This window comes from Rhinoderma darwinii, chromosome 6 (genome assembly GCF_050947455.1).
Source record: "Rhinoderma darwinii isolate aRhiDar2 chromosome 6, aRhiDar2.hap1, whole genome shotgun sequence".
NCBI lineage: Eukaryota > Metazoa > Chordata > Amphibia > Anura > Rhinodermatidae > Rhinoderma > Rhinoderma darwinii.
The window spans coordinates 43,071,602-43,087,371 of NC_134692.1; the positions used below are offsets into that span (position 1 = coordinate 43,071,602).

The window sequence follows — 15,770 nt, forward strand, 5'->3', positions numbered from 1 at the left end:
TCTATCTATCTATCTATCTATCTATCTATCTATCTATCTATCTATCTATCTATCTATCTATCTCTCTCTAAGGTATCTATCTATCTATCTATATCTATCTATCTATCTATCTATCTATCTATCTATCTGTCTGTCTGTCTGTCTGTCTGTCTGTCTGTCTATCTATCTATCTATCTATCTATCATCTATCTATCGTACCGATCTGCTCTATATGTTAATATACCGTGTGCGTATATATAAATACACACATATATATATATATATATATATATATATATATATATATATATATATATATATATATATATATATATATATATGTGTGTGTATATATAAATTCACGGCATCTACCTGCTTTAGCTAGTCGTCAACGATCTCTATCTATCTATCTATCTATCTATCTATCTATCTATCTATCTATCTATCTATCTATCTATCTATCTATCTATCTATCTATCTATCTATCTGTCTATCCCTATTGATGCAATTGTTTTACACATATACATAACCATTCTTTATAAACGAGAGATTCATAAACTCTACCAAACTGCTAATTTAATATTTGCACTATTTCACCAGTCCAGATTAAATCGATGTTGCTATCTATCTATCTATTTATCTATCTATCTATCTATCTATCTATCTATCTATCTATCTATCTATCTATCTATCTATCTATCTATCTATCTATCTATCTATCTATCTATCTATCCAATACATTATAATAAATAATAACAATGAAAACATTCACACGTTCAATAGCCAAATAATCCACTAAAGCAAATAACAGAACTATCACTTTTGTTGCTGTTACTCTTTCCTTTATTCTCATTACTTTACTCCAGAGATTGTTTATTTCGTTCACGATAAAATACTGTACGTGCATTGGTATCTACATACTGTATCACATGTCTATAGTCTATAAGAGCGATTCGCAGCGCGTTATCTCCTGGTAACCGCTGTATGATATCATGTATTCTGCTTGTAGCTGGTTATTTTTAATCACAGATATTCATTGGTAAAATAATCGTTGTAATTATGTAGTTGATATTAATATCAGATCCCTGCTGGTTCACACTTCACTCTACAGAAGGAATAGAGTTTACACCCAGATCTAAAGTGAACACGATCTCCGCCTTTTTGAGCGCCTTATTATTTTTAAATTCACAACTGTCGCATTTTCCATTAATCTTAGTTGAATAAATCATATTTTAAATATTGTTACTTGTAGTTCACGTGTAAAATGTCAAAATGCCCAAGTTTTCAAAATGCCAAATGTCTAATTAGCAAATAAGAGATTTAATCGAGGTATTATGTATTTAACATGTATACATAATAATTAGTGTTTATATTATGACTGATTAATTGAGATCAGTGCTAATTATTCATCACCTGAGTCAGATATATTTGATATATATGGATTATAAAACTTTCTGCATAAACACATCACTTGCCCGTGACTTCCAAATATATGAATTTATATGGCTGTTAAATCCTAGATGTGGGCACTTACCTAGGGCGCTCTCTGTAAAGGGCAGTAATGTCCTGTCTTTGGTGACATAGGTTTTACTAGTGTCTTCTCCATCTGACTGGCCCCCATCATTTTTATCGAATCCTACTTGCAGATTTTGGGTTCCAAACTTCCTGGCTGCCTCCTGGTGCTGGGTTGACGCTGAGAAGCTGCCTGGCAAAGTGGCCATCAGTGTGGAAGTGAGGGCCATGCCCTGTGCCAGGCTGGAGCAGAATCCGCTGGGCAGGCTGGGGATCTGGTGATGGGGGTGTGTAGAGGGAAGAGTTGACTGCAGAGTGGCCTGGGACAGTGATGGTGGTGGAGGGGGTGGTGGTGGCAGCACCACCGGCCTGTATGGCATAAACATAGGATATCCTGTGTAGACAAAGTGCCCAGGACTGGACTGTGGTGGGTTCCCTATCAGTGAGTCTATACTGAAAGCTGTACTGCTGCCCAGGGGACGCTGCATCATCATGAGAGGTGGCTGGAAAGCTGCACTCATATAAGCTACTGGTAGTCAATAGAATAGAGAAGAACAGATATATATATACCCTAAATATAGGGCACCTAGATGGCTTAGTGTCTTGGCAGAGAGATGCCCTCAGCCTGTCATAGCGTCCAGTGAATGAGTCCCAGAGTTCTAGTGGGAGCAGTATGAGGGTCCTGGACCGACCCTACAGGAGGACACAGAGGACACAGCACTTAGGCTATGGTCTTTAGCTCAGATTCTTGTCTAGTGGTGGTGACACTTATTGATATTTTCTGTCTGTAGGTAATGCCTCTTGGTGTATGACACTTGAGCGCTTTCTATAGGTGTACAAGGGCTCTCCCTCTCTTGTGGCTGCTTCTCTTTCCTTCTATTAAGGCTCCTCTCCTTCAATAACTGTCCTTTGCTTTTCTTGTGTCTGTTGTGGAGTCTTCTCTTTGTCTTCTGATACTTCTGTCCTCCTCACGTCCGATGTGCTCCTCTTCTTGAGTGTCAGGTGTATAGAGTTGAGTTCACACAATGGTTCCCTGAGTGACTTGGATCTTCCTCCCGTGGAGTCTTCCCTTCACACACAGTGTATTGTGTCTAGAGATGGTGTTCCCCTCTGTATGATGGAGGCCACTGGTCTTCAGGGTGTCAAATCTCTAGGTGACCTGTGTGCTGAGCAGTCTCCTCTCTCTCTCTCTCCCGGGTCTCAGCAGCTACAAACTGTGCTTCTATTTCCCATTCACATATTGCTACATTTTAGAACCTTCCCTCGGTCACATGTTCCTGCTCTTGTATTGTGATTGGCTGGCGGTGTCCCCAGACCTAACCCATCACACACCCCTCACAGAGTGTCAGGATGGAGTGCAATCACATATCTGTCCCTGTGTGAGGGACTCTGCGCTGTCACCCCAGCCCTATGTCTTATGTGTCCACTGCAAGGAGAAACAATGTATATCATATAGGAAATAAATACAGCTGATAGTATCTGTTCCATTATAGATAGAAGTGTCACTGGTGAACGCATTGTACATTGTGTGTGAAGGGAATCGCCATGGTATCCGTGAGCGAATGCTTTGTGTTCAGGACTATTTCTTATTATAGATGATCATTCTTTTTACTATTCCTCATATATATGACTAATATCGCATTTTTTTTTTTGTATTGCTCAGATACAACCTATACAGTGCGCTTATATTATTAAACGGAATTGAAATCCGCCATCGATCCCACAAGATTATAGAGTTGTGTATTGCAGAGGAATTCCACATGTACTCTCGCATACAGACTCATACAATGTCTGTACCTCTATCTATCTATCTATCTATCTATCTATCTATCTATCTATCTATCTATCTATCTATCTATCTATCTATCTATCTATCTATCTATCTATCTATCTATCTATCTATCTATCTATCTATCTATCATCCATCTATATATATATATATATATATATATATATATATATATGCACACACACATACACATATCGCAATGTTTGCATTCACACATGATACATTTCATAATGATGAATTTTGGGATAAGAAGGATTTATTGAATTCTATGCACGTTATAAATGGTGGCTATTCTTCTGACTCTTCTCTATGCTGTTTTATATATATATATATATATATATATATATATATATATATATATCCACATCTATGTTATGATGTGTTCATTGTTTTTAATTTATTATTAATATTTGGAGCAAACATGTACGAGTAACAAGCTGTACTTGATATTAACTAACTATGTGCTGAATTATCCCTTGTATCATAAGGATAGACTTAATCTCTATTAGTCCCAGATATAGGAGAATACACCTGTTCCCAGCGGATTGTGAACAATTATGTGCGATGTATAGAACCTCGTTTGATAAAGTATTATTTTTATCTATCTATCATTTATCTATCTATCTATCTATCTATCTATCTATCTATCTATCTATCTATCTATCTATCTATCTATCTATCTATCTATCTATCTATCTATCTATCTATCTATCTATCTATCTAATCTATCTCTATATTTTTGTACATGTTTATTCTATAATAAAGCCGCTCTGAATTTCTACTTTGTAACTATACTTTTATTCTTCTAATTTTGCTAGTTTATACATGATTTACAGCAGACTTTACGATTGCCGTATCCTAACTGTATGTAGAATATCCAACCGCTGTGTAAACTGAATTACCGTCCCCGTTCTTAATATGCATGTTTTCGTGATTATATATATATATATATATATATATATATATATATATATATATATATATATATATATATATATATATATATAAAAAGCGTAAAACCAGTGTAAGTATTCAGTAGTATATGTCTATCTATCTGAATATATCCACAATGAAAAGCGATGAGATTATATTATGTGGTGAAATACAATAAAATGAGACTATGGTTTGCGCTGACTTTAACCCTGTGTGGCTGTATCCACACTCTCCACTTGTAAACTATATTCTGTTGTTTTATTAGGTTAGATAAGGTGGCGGAAGACAGGTGTCTTCTGTATACAGATGTAGCAGAGTTGTATTTGTCATTAAACTGTTTCTAATACCTCTGAGTTTACCTGCAGTCCTATGGAAAACCACAGGATAAGTGATGGTAAATTCAGCCGTTCTACATGTATTTAGGGATCCTGGTAAACGGATTGTGCTCTGTAGAGCAGCGGACATTATCACATGTAGCAGACGTTATCACACATTATCACGGGTGTCATCCTGGCTACTGCTGTCAGAAGGTGATTGCTGCCCGTCACTCCTGCTGATGGCTTCTGCGGGGAGTGTATGCCTAAGTTTTTGTATAGGGGGCTCCCAGGGGTAGTTGAATCTCCATTTAGATAATTCAGTCCATTCCCAACTCATTACAAGCTGTCCTACTTCCCTCATCCCAGACCCTACAGATCAACCCGGCCACTCAGTCCTTTTGTCCCCACTCCTTGTAAGTTCTAGGGCTGCAAGTCCCCTCCTTTTTCTATTTATTTATGGCTATTTATTCTGTTTGCTTGCTCATTCCTACCGTTGCCAAACGTTGGGGCAGTGTTCTGAGTGAGGTGGGGTGAGAGCCCCCCTCTTCTTCCTTGGGGACAACAAAGGGGGTTTGTGTCCTCTCCCCATCTGGACACAGCAATCTGCAACTTGCAAAACATGAAAGCTCCATCTTTTTGCCTGAGAGTATTCATCACCCTTTATAAAGGGGCTGAAAGCCCCCAATAGACTTCAGGAGGAGAAGGGGGATCCATGTGATTGTGGCTTTGAAACTCTCTCCTGCAATTATGTAAAGTAACTATTGACTCTCCCGCAGGAATCAAAAGCCCCCCAGCCCTGTCCCCTTTCATTGCCTCCCTCTCATGTTTGGCTTTTCAAAGCTTCCCCAACATGGATTCTTTCTACAGGACAAAGGGGAGGACAAAACAGTCCCCAAACTTGTAAATTGGGTGTCAAAAGACTAGGAACAATTTGAAGGCCAATAAATAATGAGCAGAATTGAGCAATAGGAGAGATCAAGTACTTGTAAATGACTCTCCACAGGATCAGTAACATTATAGAAACTGTGAATCTCATAGAGGTTTAGAACCTTCATGGACAACCCAAACCTGCCAGGATGAGTTACCCACAGAGCCATCACCCACTGATGGAGTAACTGATGTTATATGATACTTAGAAACTTCACAATGTATACTGGACAGTATATGAGAGATGGGAGCACAAAAGATACAGGATGAAATACTTAGAGTTTAGAGGAGCCTTCAACCTAAAGTGCAAGGCATAAAAAGAGCTGCTAATATCCCTCACACATATGTATGTCAATGTTTTTATAGAGGTTACCAAAAAAATATGTTAGATAAAGTGGGGATCATGCAAGATCATGTCACTTTGTTAAGTTTTATTTTATGATCTTCTGTTGTTTTGGGGACATGCAGTTGTACTCCATTTTGAAATGATGGGGTTAATAATGTAAAATCCTGCAGACTATGAGAGTAGTTATTCTGGGTGAAGTTCTTTCTTTTAACTCCTGTCTTTCTAGAGTGTAGTTATTTGTCCTCTTAGTTGCCTGCTGTTAACCCCCTGCATCCCAGAATCTGGGCAATATCCGGTGGGGTTCTGAATAGACCGGTGATAAACCTCTTCTGTGACACAGCCCTAGGTTAATCGATATGTTCCGGGCTCAGCTTCCCATGTCACTTGTCCTAGTGCTAATAGCAGGGGTGGGAACATGGTGAATAATTGAGCTAAAGATGCCCACCTTACTGTCTCTCTAAATAGATGGAGTGGGAGGGGGTGCAGTCCTGCCCAGTCCTTTACTCTGAATAACAACAACCAGTATGGACTAATATTTTTATTCCTGGCACACTTGAAAATTAACTTCATCATTGATAGTGTTCGTGTAACCAGACGTGGTACAAAAGTGAAATTTCTCTATAAAGCACTGCTTATGTCTTGCATTTGTGTATAAGGGTCATACTGTTATATTATGGTATATTCTTAAAGCATCATCTCAGGCCATGGACGCGCCAGTAATTTAGCCAATCCATCAGCAAACCACTCCTTTTAAATGGCCGACGTAATAACCAGTGTGCAAAAAGAGGTAAACAATCGATTATAAAAGAAGAAAATCGTAAAATGTATTGGACCTGTTTAAAATTAAGGGTGTATTCACACGTGCAGGTTTTGTACAGGTTTTTTTAATGCAGTTTTTGGAAGCCAAAACCAGGTGTGGATCGTAAAGGGAGAGAAAGTATAAAGGACGGATTCTACTTCTCTTATTCGAATCCACTCTTGGCTTTGGCTTTAAAAACTGCATAAAAAACCTGAACAAAACCTGAGAAATACAAATGTATTTTCCAATCATAGAAACATGTCGTCTTTGCACGTATGTGATTTCAAGGTGTACAGCATATTCCAATATTTGTTGCAACATTTTTTTATGTACAATGTCAATGGGTTCCGTCAGGTACCGTTAGTGTCCGGCACTTGTGAACATTGCCTAATATTTCTTACAGCTTAGAGTTGGCTACAATTGTATCCAGTCTATGCAATCTTCCAAGAACTAAATACATCAGCAGCGCCCGTCCTGATAGTCTTCTCTAATGAATCAGTGGCAAAATGTGTCAAATTTGAGACTTGGCTGTTCAACTCATGAAGAATTGCAAAGGCCTAGTTCACACACAGTTTTCTGACAGGCAGAAAAAATTGGCCTCAAAATTTCTTCAGTGTCAAAAAACCCATTTTTAAAAAAAAATAAAATTTTGCAGCTTTTTTGCCCGTGACCCTTGAATTCTAATACGAAAACAGCGGGCAAAAAACGCTCAAAAAGGGCGCCACAGAATTTTTCTGCCACTCATTGATTTCAATGGGAGGTCAAAGGTGGAAACCGCTCGGAGAAAGAGCATGCTGCTTTTTTTGTTCCGCGAGTGGCAAAGGAGCCGCCTGGAAAAAAGAACGCCTCTGCCTCCCATTAAAATCCATGGGGGGGGGGGGGCAATTTGGGCCATTTATATCTGATTCTGTGAACTGACCCTTAGGGTAGGAACACACTAGGCGGATAAACTGCGTAAAACGACATAGCAAATGCGCCCTGAAACCCGCAGGAAATTCCGTACAAACAAAATGCACCCAATTGTGTTGCAGTTTTTCGGGTGGAATCTCTGATGCGGAAATCCTGTGGGATTAAAAAAAAAAAAGTTTATACCTACCCTGGCCATAGCCATGGCGATGCGTCCCACTCTTCTGTGCATAGCCCAGCCTCCTGGGATGACGCTGTAGTGCATGTGACCACTGCAGCCTTTAATTGGCTGCAGCAGTCACATGAGATGAAACGTCATCCCAGGAGGCCATGCTGCGCTCAGAACAGAGGATTGCGTCGCTAGGACTACGGCCGAGGTAAGTATAAACCTTTTCATTAATTTCAAATAAAGAATATTTTTTTTTTCCATTTGCAATTTTTGCGGTGGAATCGCAGCGTTTCCGGCACAAAACTCGCAACACATAGCTCTTTATTGTGTGTTTTAGCTCCCCACTGAATTCACTGGGGAAAAACTGTAGCAGAAAAGTAGAGATTCCGCAGCATATATTGAACTTCTGCGGCTTAAAAAACTGCACCGCAGGTCAATTTATGAACGTTTTTTGCGGTGGATTTTTTCTGATGTATGTGGATGAGATTTGTTCAAATCTCATTCACTCTGGTGCTACTGTATTATGCTGCAGATTTTTCGCAATGAAATCCCTTGAGGAAAATCTGCAGTGTTTACGCCTAGTGTGTTCCTACCCTTAGACTGGATACAACTGTAGCACACTGTCATCTGTGGGAAGTATTATGTCTGTATGGTCTTCAGCCTCTGGATCTCATTCACTGACAGAAAACCTATATCTTGAAAAAAAAAGTTTCATAGTACGGTTGAAAAAAGACACATGTTCGTCAAGCTTAAAGAGGCTCTGTCACCAGATTCTCAAGTCCCTATCTCCTATTGCATGTGATCGGCGCTGCAATGTAGATAACAGTAACGTGTTTTTTTTTTTTTAAAACGTTAATTTTTGGCCAAGTTATGAGCTATTTTATATATATGCAAATGAGGTTTGAAATGGACAACTGGGCGTTTTTTTTTCGTTATGTCCAACTGGGCGTGTATTGTGTTTTTAACTGGTCGTGTTTACGTGTATGACGCTGACCAATCAGTGACCAGTCAGCATCATACACTCATCTCCATTGATTTACACAGCAGCGATGTGCAGCCACATACACAGAGATTAACGTTACTGCAGTGTCCTGATAATGAATACACATGAAATCCAGCCTGGACGTCATGTGTATTCAGAATCCTGACACTTCTGACTGTTTTCTTTGAGATTTATAGCAAGGGAAACAAAATCTCGTGAAATTACGGAGGTAAACGAGATTTCGTTTCCCTTGCTGCAAATCTCACAGAAAAGAGTCAGAAGTGTTAGGATTCTGAATACACATGACGTCCAGGCTGGATTTCATGTGTATTCATTATCAGGACACTTGATTAACGTTAATCTCTGTTTATGTGGCTGCACATCGCTGCTGTGTAAATGAATGGAGAGGAGTGTATGATGCAGACTGGTCACTGATTGGTCAGCGTCATACACGTAAACACGCCCAGTTAAAAACACAATACACGCCCAGTTGGACATAACGGAAAAAAAAACGCCCAGTTGTCCATTTCAAACCTCATTTGCATATATATATATAAAATAGCTCATAACTTGGCCAAAACTGAACGTTTTAAAAAAAACAAAAAACGTTACTGTTATCTACATTGCAGCGCCGATCACATGCAATAGGAGATAGGGATTTGAGAATCTGGTGACAGAGCCTCTTTAACCAAGGGATATGAAAAGGGAAGGGGAAAATGTATACACATAGGAGCTAATATTTTTTCATTCTAGGATATTATCTAAGCCTTTTTTAAAGGTAATGTGTCGCTAGAAAATTATTATTATTATTATTATTATTATTTTAGTTAAACAGTTAGTGTATAAGTGATTAAACAATGTTCTCAATTTTTTAAATTTTTTCACGAGTCAGGAAATATTATAAATTAGATTCTAATTTATAACATTTCCCAGTGCTGGTCACTAGATTGAGCAATTCCCAAAATTGAAGCATTGGCATGTGGTAAAGCAACCACATTGCTTTATGCTGCAAAATTGCTTTATGCTGCAGAACCCATTTAGTAACTCTGCCTTATCTTGATCCCCTGTGACCAACTCCCCATTACCTCTATTTAGGGGTCCTACATGTTCAGACCTTGGCTTGTTTGCATTTACCACAAACTTGAAGAGTTTTTGAGGATTTGTTTTACTATCCTTGGCCACCTGCCTTTCATATTGTATTTTTGCTGAGTTTATAACTTTTTTCAGATTTTATTAAGCTCTTTATAATTTACAAAGGCTACAACTGTACCCACAGATTTGTATTTTTCAAATGCCCTTTTTTTTGTCATATATTGCCCTTTTTACAGAAGGTGTAAGCCATGTGGGGTTTAATTTTAGTCGTTTATACTTGTTACCTATAGGAATAAATTTTGCACTATAAACAAAGTGGATTTTAAAATCTCCCATTTATTATTTGTACCATTATTTGACATTAGTTCTTGCCAGTCTATATCCTGAATTGCAGCCCTCATCCTGGGGAAATTGGCCTTCTTAAAATTAAGTGTTTTTGCCCTCCCAGCCTGTGTTTGTGTTTTACAGTATACGTAGGTAAAATGTAACTATATTGTGATCACTGTTACCGAGGTTTTCACGAATATTGACATTTCCAACAAGCTCTGCATTATTAGAAATGACCAGATCCAACAGAGCTTCACCTCTAGTCGGGTCTTCCACAAACTGGTCCATAAAATTTCCCTGCAACAGTTTGAGGAAATTTCTCCCCTTTGCAGTTGAAGCCAAAACTTGACACCAATTAATATCTGGGTAATTAAAATCTCCCATTATCACTACAGTACCCGCCTGTGCAGCCCGCTCCAACTGTTTATATAGCTGAACTTCCATCTCCTCAGTTATATTGGGGGGTTTATAGATTACACCAAAAGTGATTTTTTCAGTGTTCACCTCCCTTTGTAATTTCACCCACAAGGTTTCAACCTCCTCACAATCTACCAACCTCTAATGTCTCTTTCACACTCACCTTCATATCACTTCTCACATACAGACATACACCAACGCCTTACCTATTCACCCTGTCTTTCCGAAACAGTGTAAAACCCTGTAGATTTACAGACCAGTCATGAGAAGAGTCCGGCCATGTTTCAGCAACACCAACCTATATCTATATGTTCCAAGGCCTCCAGTTCCCACATTTTCCTTGCTAGACTTCTGGCATTTGTAAACATACACTTTAACTTGCATTTAAATTTTTCACTTTCAGTATCAGAAATGTGATTATTTGACATTATTTGGGCATTTGTTTTCATTGCTGTTTTGTAACAAAAGGATCTCCTTATTCTGTTGTCTAGTCCTCTCCCCACAGTCTATTTCTACCCCCACCAATTTAGTCTGACCCCTCTCTAACCTGACTACCCCTTTATTTTCTACATTGACCTCGCTCCTCAGCCCTAGTTTAAATACTCCGCCACCCCAGCTCGAATTTTCTCCCCCAGCACTGCGGACCCCCTTCCATTTAGGTGCAAAATATTTGCAGAATACAGTTTGTACCCCAATGAAAAGTCAGCCCAGAGCCCAGAGCTCTAGGAACCCAAAGCCTTCTCCTCTACACCAAGACTTAAAGAAGCTCTGTCACCACATTAAGTGGCCTATATTGTACATGATGTGATCGGCGCTGTAATGTAGATTACCGCAGTGTTTTTTATTTAGAAAAACGATGATTTTTTACGGAGTTATGACCTATATTAGCTTTATGCACTTCTCTGCACTTCTCTTTGATTTACAGCATAGCAGGCGTAGTCTCGCGAGATTACGCTGTAAACTGTCATTTACAGCGAGATCTCGCTGTGCTGTGCATCACAGACGTGCAGAGAAGTGGTCAGGATTCTGAATACACATCACGTCCTGGCTGGAGGTAATGTATATTCATAGTCAGGACACTGCAGAAATGTTATAGTGTGTTTATGTGGCTGCACATAACGATATAGCTATATCGCCATGTGCAGTGTAAAGGAATGTAGAGAAGTGTATGACACTGATTGGTCAGTGTTATACACTCCTCTGTACAACGCCAACTTGGCCAAAAAGTAAAACACTCCCAGTTGTCCATTGAGAAACTCATTAGCAAAATATGATCATTTTTCTAAATAAAAAACACTGCTGTAATCTACATTACAGCGCCGATCACATCATGTACAATATAGGCCACTTATAATGTGGTGACAGAGCCTCTTTAAGCCATGCATTTAACTCCCTGAGCTCCCGCTGTCTTTCCTGTGATACGCATGGCACAGGCAGTATTCCTGAAGTACTTTGGAGGTCCTTCCCTTCAGCTTGTAGCCTAGTTCTTTAAAATTATTCTTAAGGCTCCTCCACCTACCATTTATTCTGTCGTTGGTTTCCACATGGACCACGACAGCTGGATCATCGTCAGCCCCTCCCAGGAATTTATCCACCTGTTCCACCACATTCCAAACCCTGGCACCAGGGAGACAGCAAACCATTCGGTTGAGGCGGTCTTGGCAACAAATTATTCTATCCATCTTCCTGATTATAGAATCCCCTACAACTATCAATTGTCTTGCCTTACCTGCATTACCATCCCGCTGACTACTAGCTGGGCTGTTCTCCTGGCTGTTAGGGAGATCAGTATCCACTAGGGCTGCCATTTCTGAGACCGACACCCTCGCATCATCACCCAACTTGGCAATTTTGCTTGGAATATCAGAAACAGAATTGGCCTTCCTTTTCTTGGACCCCTTTCAAACTGACCCTAACTACATTAACCCATTTACTTGCCTGATCCTGCTGACGCATGTCTTCACCCTGCAGATCTACTTGCTCAGTGAGCAGCATGCTCCACTCAAGATATTTATCGCTATCAGTGTTGCATTTTGCTCCTCCAGATGTCTAATGCGAGCTTCCAGGTGAACAACATGCTCACATCTGCTACAGAGGTATTCACCCTGGAACTCCGGCTCCAGTCGTGCATACATATGGCAAACTGTGCACTGAAGAAAACCTCCAATCTTGTTGTCCATTATCCCAGTTACAAAAAAACTGTGAAAAATTGCTAAAGTAAAAGAAAATAAGAAGAAAAGAAGAGTACTTACAGGGACTTTAACTCCTCTTTTTAACTCCGGTTTAGTAACTCCACTTGATATACAAGCCACTTAATTTAGCAAGGCCAAAACAGAAAGTTTAAGAATGTTTTATTATACAATGACTTACCCCCTTTACCTTAGGACCAGTTTGCTGTAAATATGTGGGAGTAGGTTGGCAGGGGATGAATTTCATAAGTAGGCTGGTTTTCAATTCAATAGTCCAAGGATGCTGGATGCCAACCTATGTGGGAGCTGTAATGCCAGGATAACACACGCATTTTTATGCCATTTTTGTGGCTGTTTTTGGCTCAGTTTTTTGGGCCAAACACAGAAGAGGACCCAAAAGAAAAAAAATGCATCTGTCTTATACCCTTCTTTCCATTTAGTTCTACTTCTCGCGTTGGCTAAAAATACTGAGAAAAAAACTGCATCAAAACTGTGTGTGATCCTGACCTAAGGGCAGCAATATAATATAAGTCCACACCTCGTTTCACACACGTTTGTGGTATGCATTTGTAACATACGCTTACGTTTTTTGTAGTATACGTCGTATACGTTTTTATACGTTTGTGTCCATTCTTACTTCTAAAACCATATATTTTTTGTTCTTGAGATAAATCAAACTTTGTAAAGTCAAGATTTCCCATATATGATGACAAAAATATGTAGGTTTTACGTATGCAAACGTAGGGTTTAAGGTTGCATACGTCGTCTATACGTCGCCATCGACTTCAATACAAATAAAAACATATATGTTTTGGAATAGTCCTGAAAAGCGTAGTAGACTATGCTTTTCAGGACATGGAAAAAAAAAGATAGAACGTAAGCACACAAAATATATGCACAAACTACACCATTAGGGCTTCCGTCCTGACTGTAGAAATCAATATACACGCTGTGGTACATGTTTTGACACTTTTTACATGTCAAAATGTGCACATCAGACGTACAGTAAAAACGAGACGTGAATTTAAGGCCCTTTTACACCGGCCAAAACTCGGCTGATGCAGCGAGCACTGATCAACGAGACATCGTTGATCGGCGCTTGTTTGCTCCTGTCACACGGAGCTATGGATGGCGGTTGTTACTCCAATCGCTCGTCCCCATGCATTATTATCATGTCGGCAGCGCGTCTCTTTGTTTACATAGGGAGATGTGCTGTCGACAACGATAATCTTTTACTTTTTAAAAAAATGATATGACCAACAGATATTCGTTTGCTCGTTCATCTGCTGATCGTTACCCTGTTTACACAGGGCAATTAATGGCAACAAGCGTTATATTGACGCTCGTCTGCCTGATAATGGTCATGTATAAAACCTCCTTTAGCCTTAGTTGTTAGACAGTTTTTTCACAAATGAAGGAGGGTAAATGTAATGGCGGAAGGAGGTGAAGGGAACAAGTGAGCACTAATCTACCCACCGCCCTGTCCCTGCCTACTTGCAACGACCCGCCCTAGGCGACGGGGTACAACTGGGCGGCGGTCCCTACGCTGTCTAAGTGCAAGGGGGTACAAACAGGGAACACGCAAGGGAATACAGTAGCCCACGGAACGCCGCGAGGAAACGGAGCGGGAAAGAGCCAGTCAGGATCAGGAAGTAGTGGAGTATACAAACGGGAGCACGGAGCAGAAGCAAGCCAGGGGCAGAGCAACGCAGGATAAACGGAACTGAAGCAAGGCAGAAGCACGGCAGAAGCAGGCTGGAGCAAGGCAGCAGTGGGGCCAGGAATCCAAGAGAATAACAAGCAAGGAGGAAGAGAAAACGGCAGGTATAAATGGACAGGGGGCGGAGCTAACTCTGACTGACCAGGCCGCGATAGGCTCTCCCACTCCTGAGCCTGCCACCCTGATTGGTGGGAGCAGGTGTCAGTCTCAGAGGTCTGGCCTCAGGTGTCGACTGATTAATCCTGGGAGTATACCCAGACATAGTGCCTGGCAGATCCTTTACAGTAAATGTTAAGGATCTGCCAGGCACAGCTTCTGTATCCACGCCCATAGGTAATCAGTCTGCACCTGCTTCTATGTCTGTGAGACTGACTCCATATTCCACCACTCAGGATGGCAGGCTTAGGAGTGAGAGAGCCTATCACAGCCTGGCCAGACGGAGCTAGCTCCCGCCCTCTGTCTATTTATACCTGCCTTTCCTGTTCCTCCTTTGCTTGTGATTCTTCTCGTGTGGTTTCCTGGCCCAGCTACAGCTTCTTGAACTACTTGTCCCTGCTTCATCTGACCCTGCCTTACTGACTACTCTTCTGCTCTGCGTTTGGTACCTCGTACACTCCTGGTTTGACTCGGCTTGTTCACTACTCTCCTGCTCTGCGTTTGGCACCTCGTACTCTCCTGGTTTGACTCGGCTCGTTTACTACTCTTGTTGCTCACGGTGTTGCCGTGGGCAACTGCCCCGTTTCCCTTTGTTCTGTGTTTCCTTGTATGGTTGTCTGTCGTGCACTTACTGAGTGTAGGGACCAGGCCCAGTTGTACCCCGTCGCCTAGGGCGGGTCGTTGCAAGTAGGCAGGGACTGAGTGGCGGGTAGATTAGGGCTCACTTGTCTGTTTCCCTATCCCTGTCATTACATAATCACAAGCCCATATACCTACTCTACCCTGGTCCCTCACACCACTATGGACCCCCTTGAGACCCTGGTTCAGCAAATGCAGGGTCTCTCCCTACAGGTCCAGGCCCTGGCTCAGAGGGTCAACCAGCCTGATGCTACCATGGTAGTGCCCCTCACCTCACTTCTTGAACCCCACCTCAAGTTGCCTGACCGGTTCTCAGGGGACCGGAAGACTTTTCTCTCCTTTCGGGAGAGTTGCAGGCTCTATTTTCGTTTAAAGCCCCACTCCTCAGGTTCTGAGAGCCAGCGGGTGGGTATAATTATGTCCCGGCTCCAGGAAGGGCCCCAAGAATGGGCCTTCTCCCTGGCTCCTGACGCCCCTGAACTTTCCTCCATTGACCGTTTCTTTTCTGCTCTTGGACTCATTTATGACGAGACTGACAGGACTGCCTTTGCCGAGAGTCAGCTGGTGACCT

General features: G+C 41.0%; 1 protein-coding gene across 1 annotated transcript in view; it reads right to left on the reverse strand.

Moving 5' to 3' along the window:
- GBX2 (gastrulation brain homeobox 2) overlaps positions 1 to 2,700 on the reverse strand; it is a 4,021-nt gene extending 1,321 nt beyond the window's left edge. Inside the window, exon 1 of the mRNA XM_075831176.1 lies at positions 1,514 to 2,700. Coding sequence (XP_075687291.1) covers positions 1,514 to 2,012 — 499 coding nt within the window. The 5' untranslated portion in view covers positions 2,013 to 2,700. The remainder of the gene's footprint in view (positions 1 to 1,513) is intronic.
- Positions 2,701 to 15,770: the final 13,070 nt, after the last annotated feature.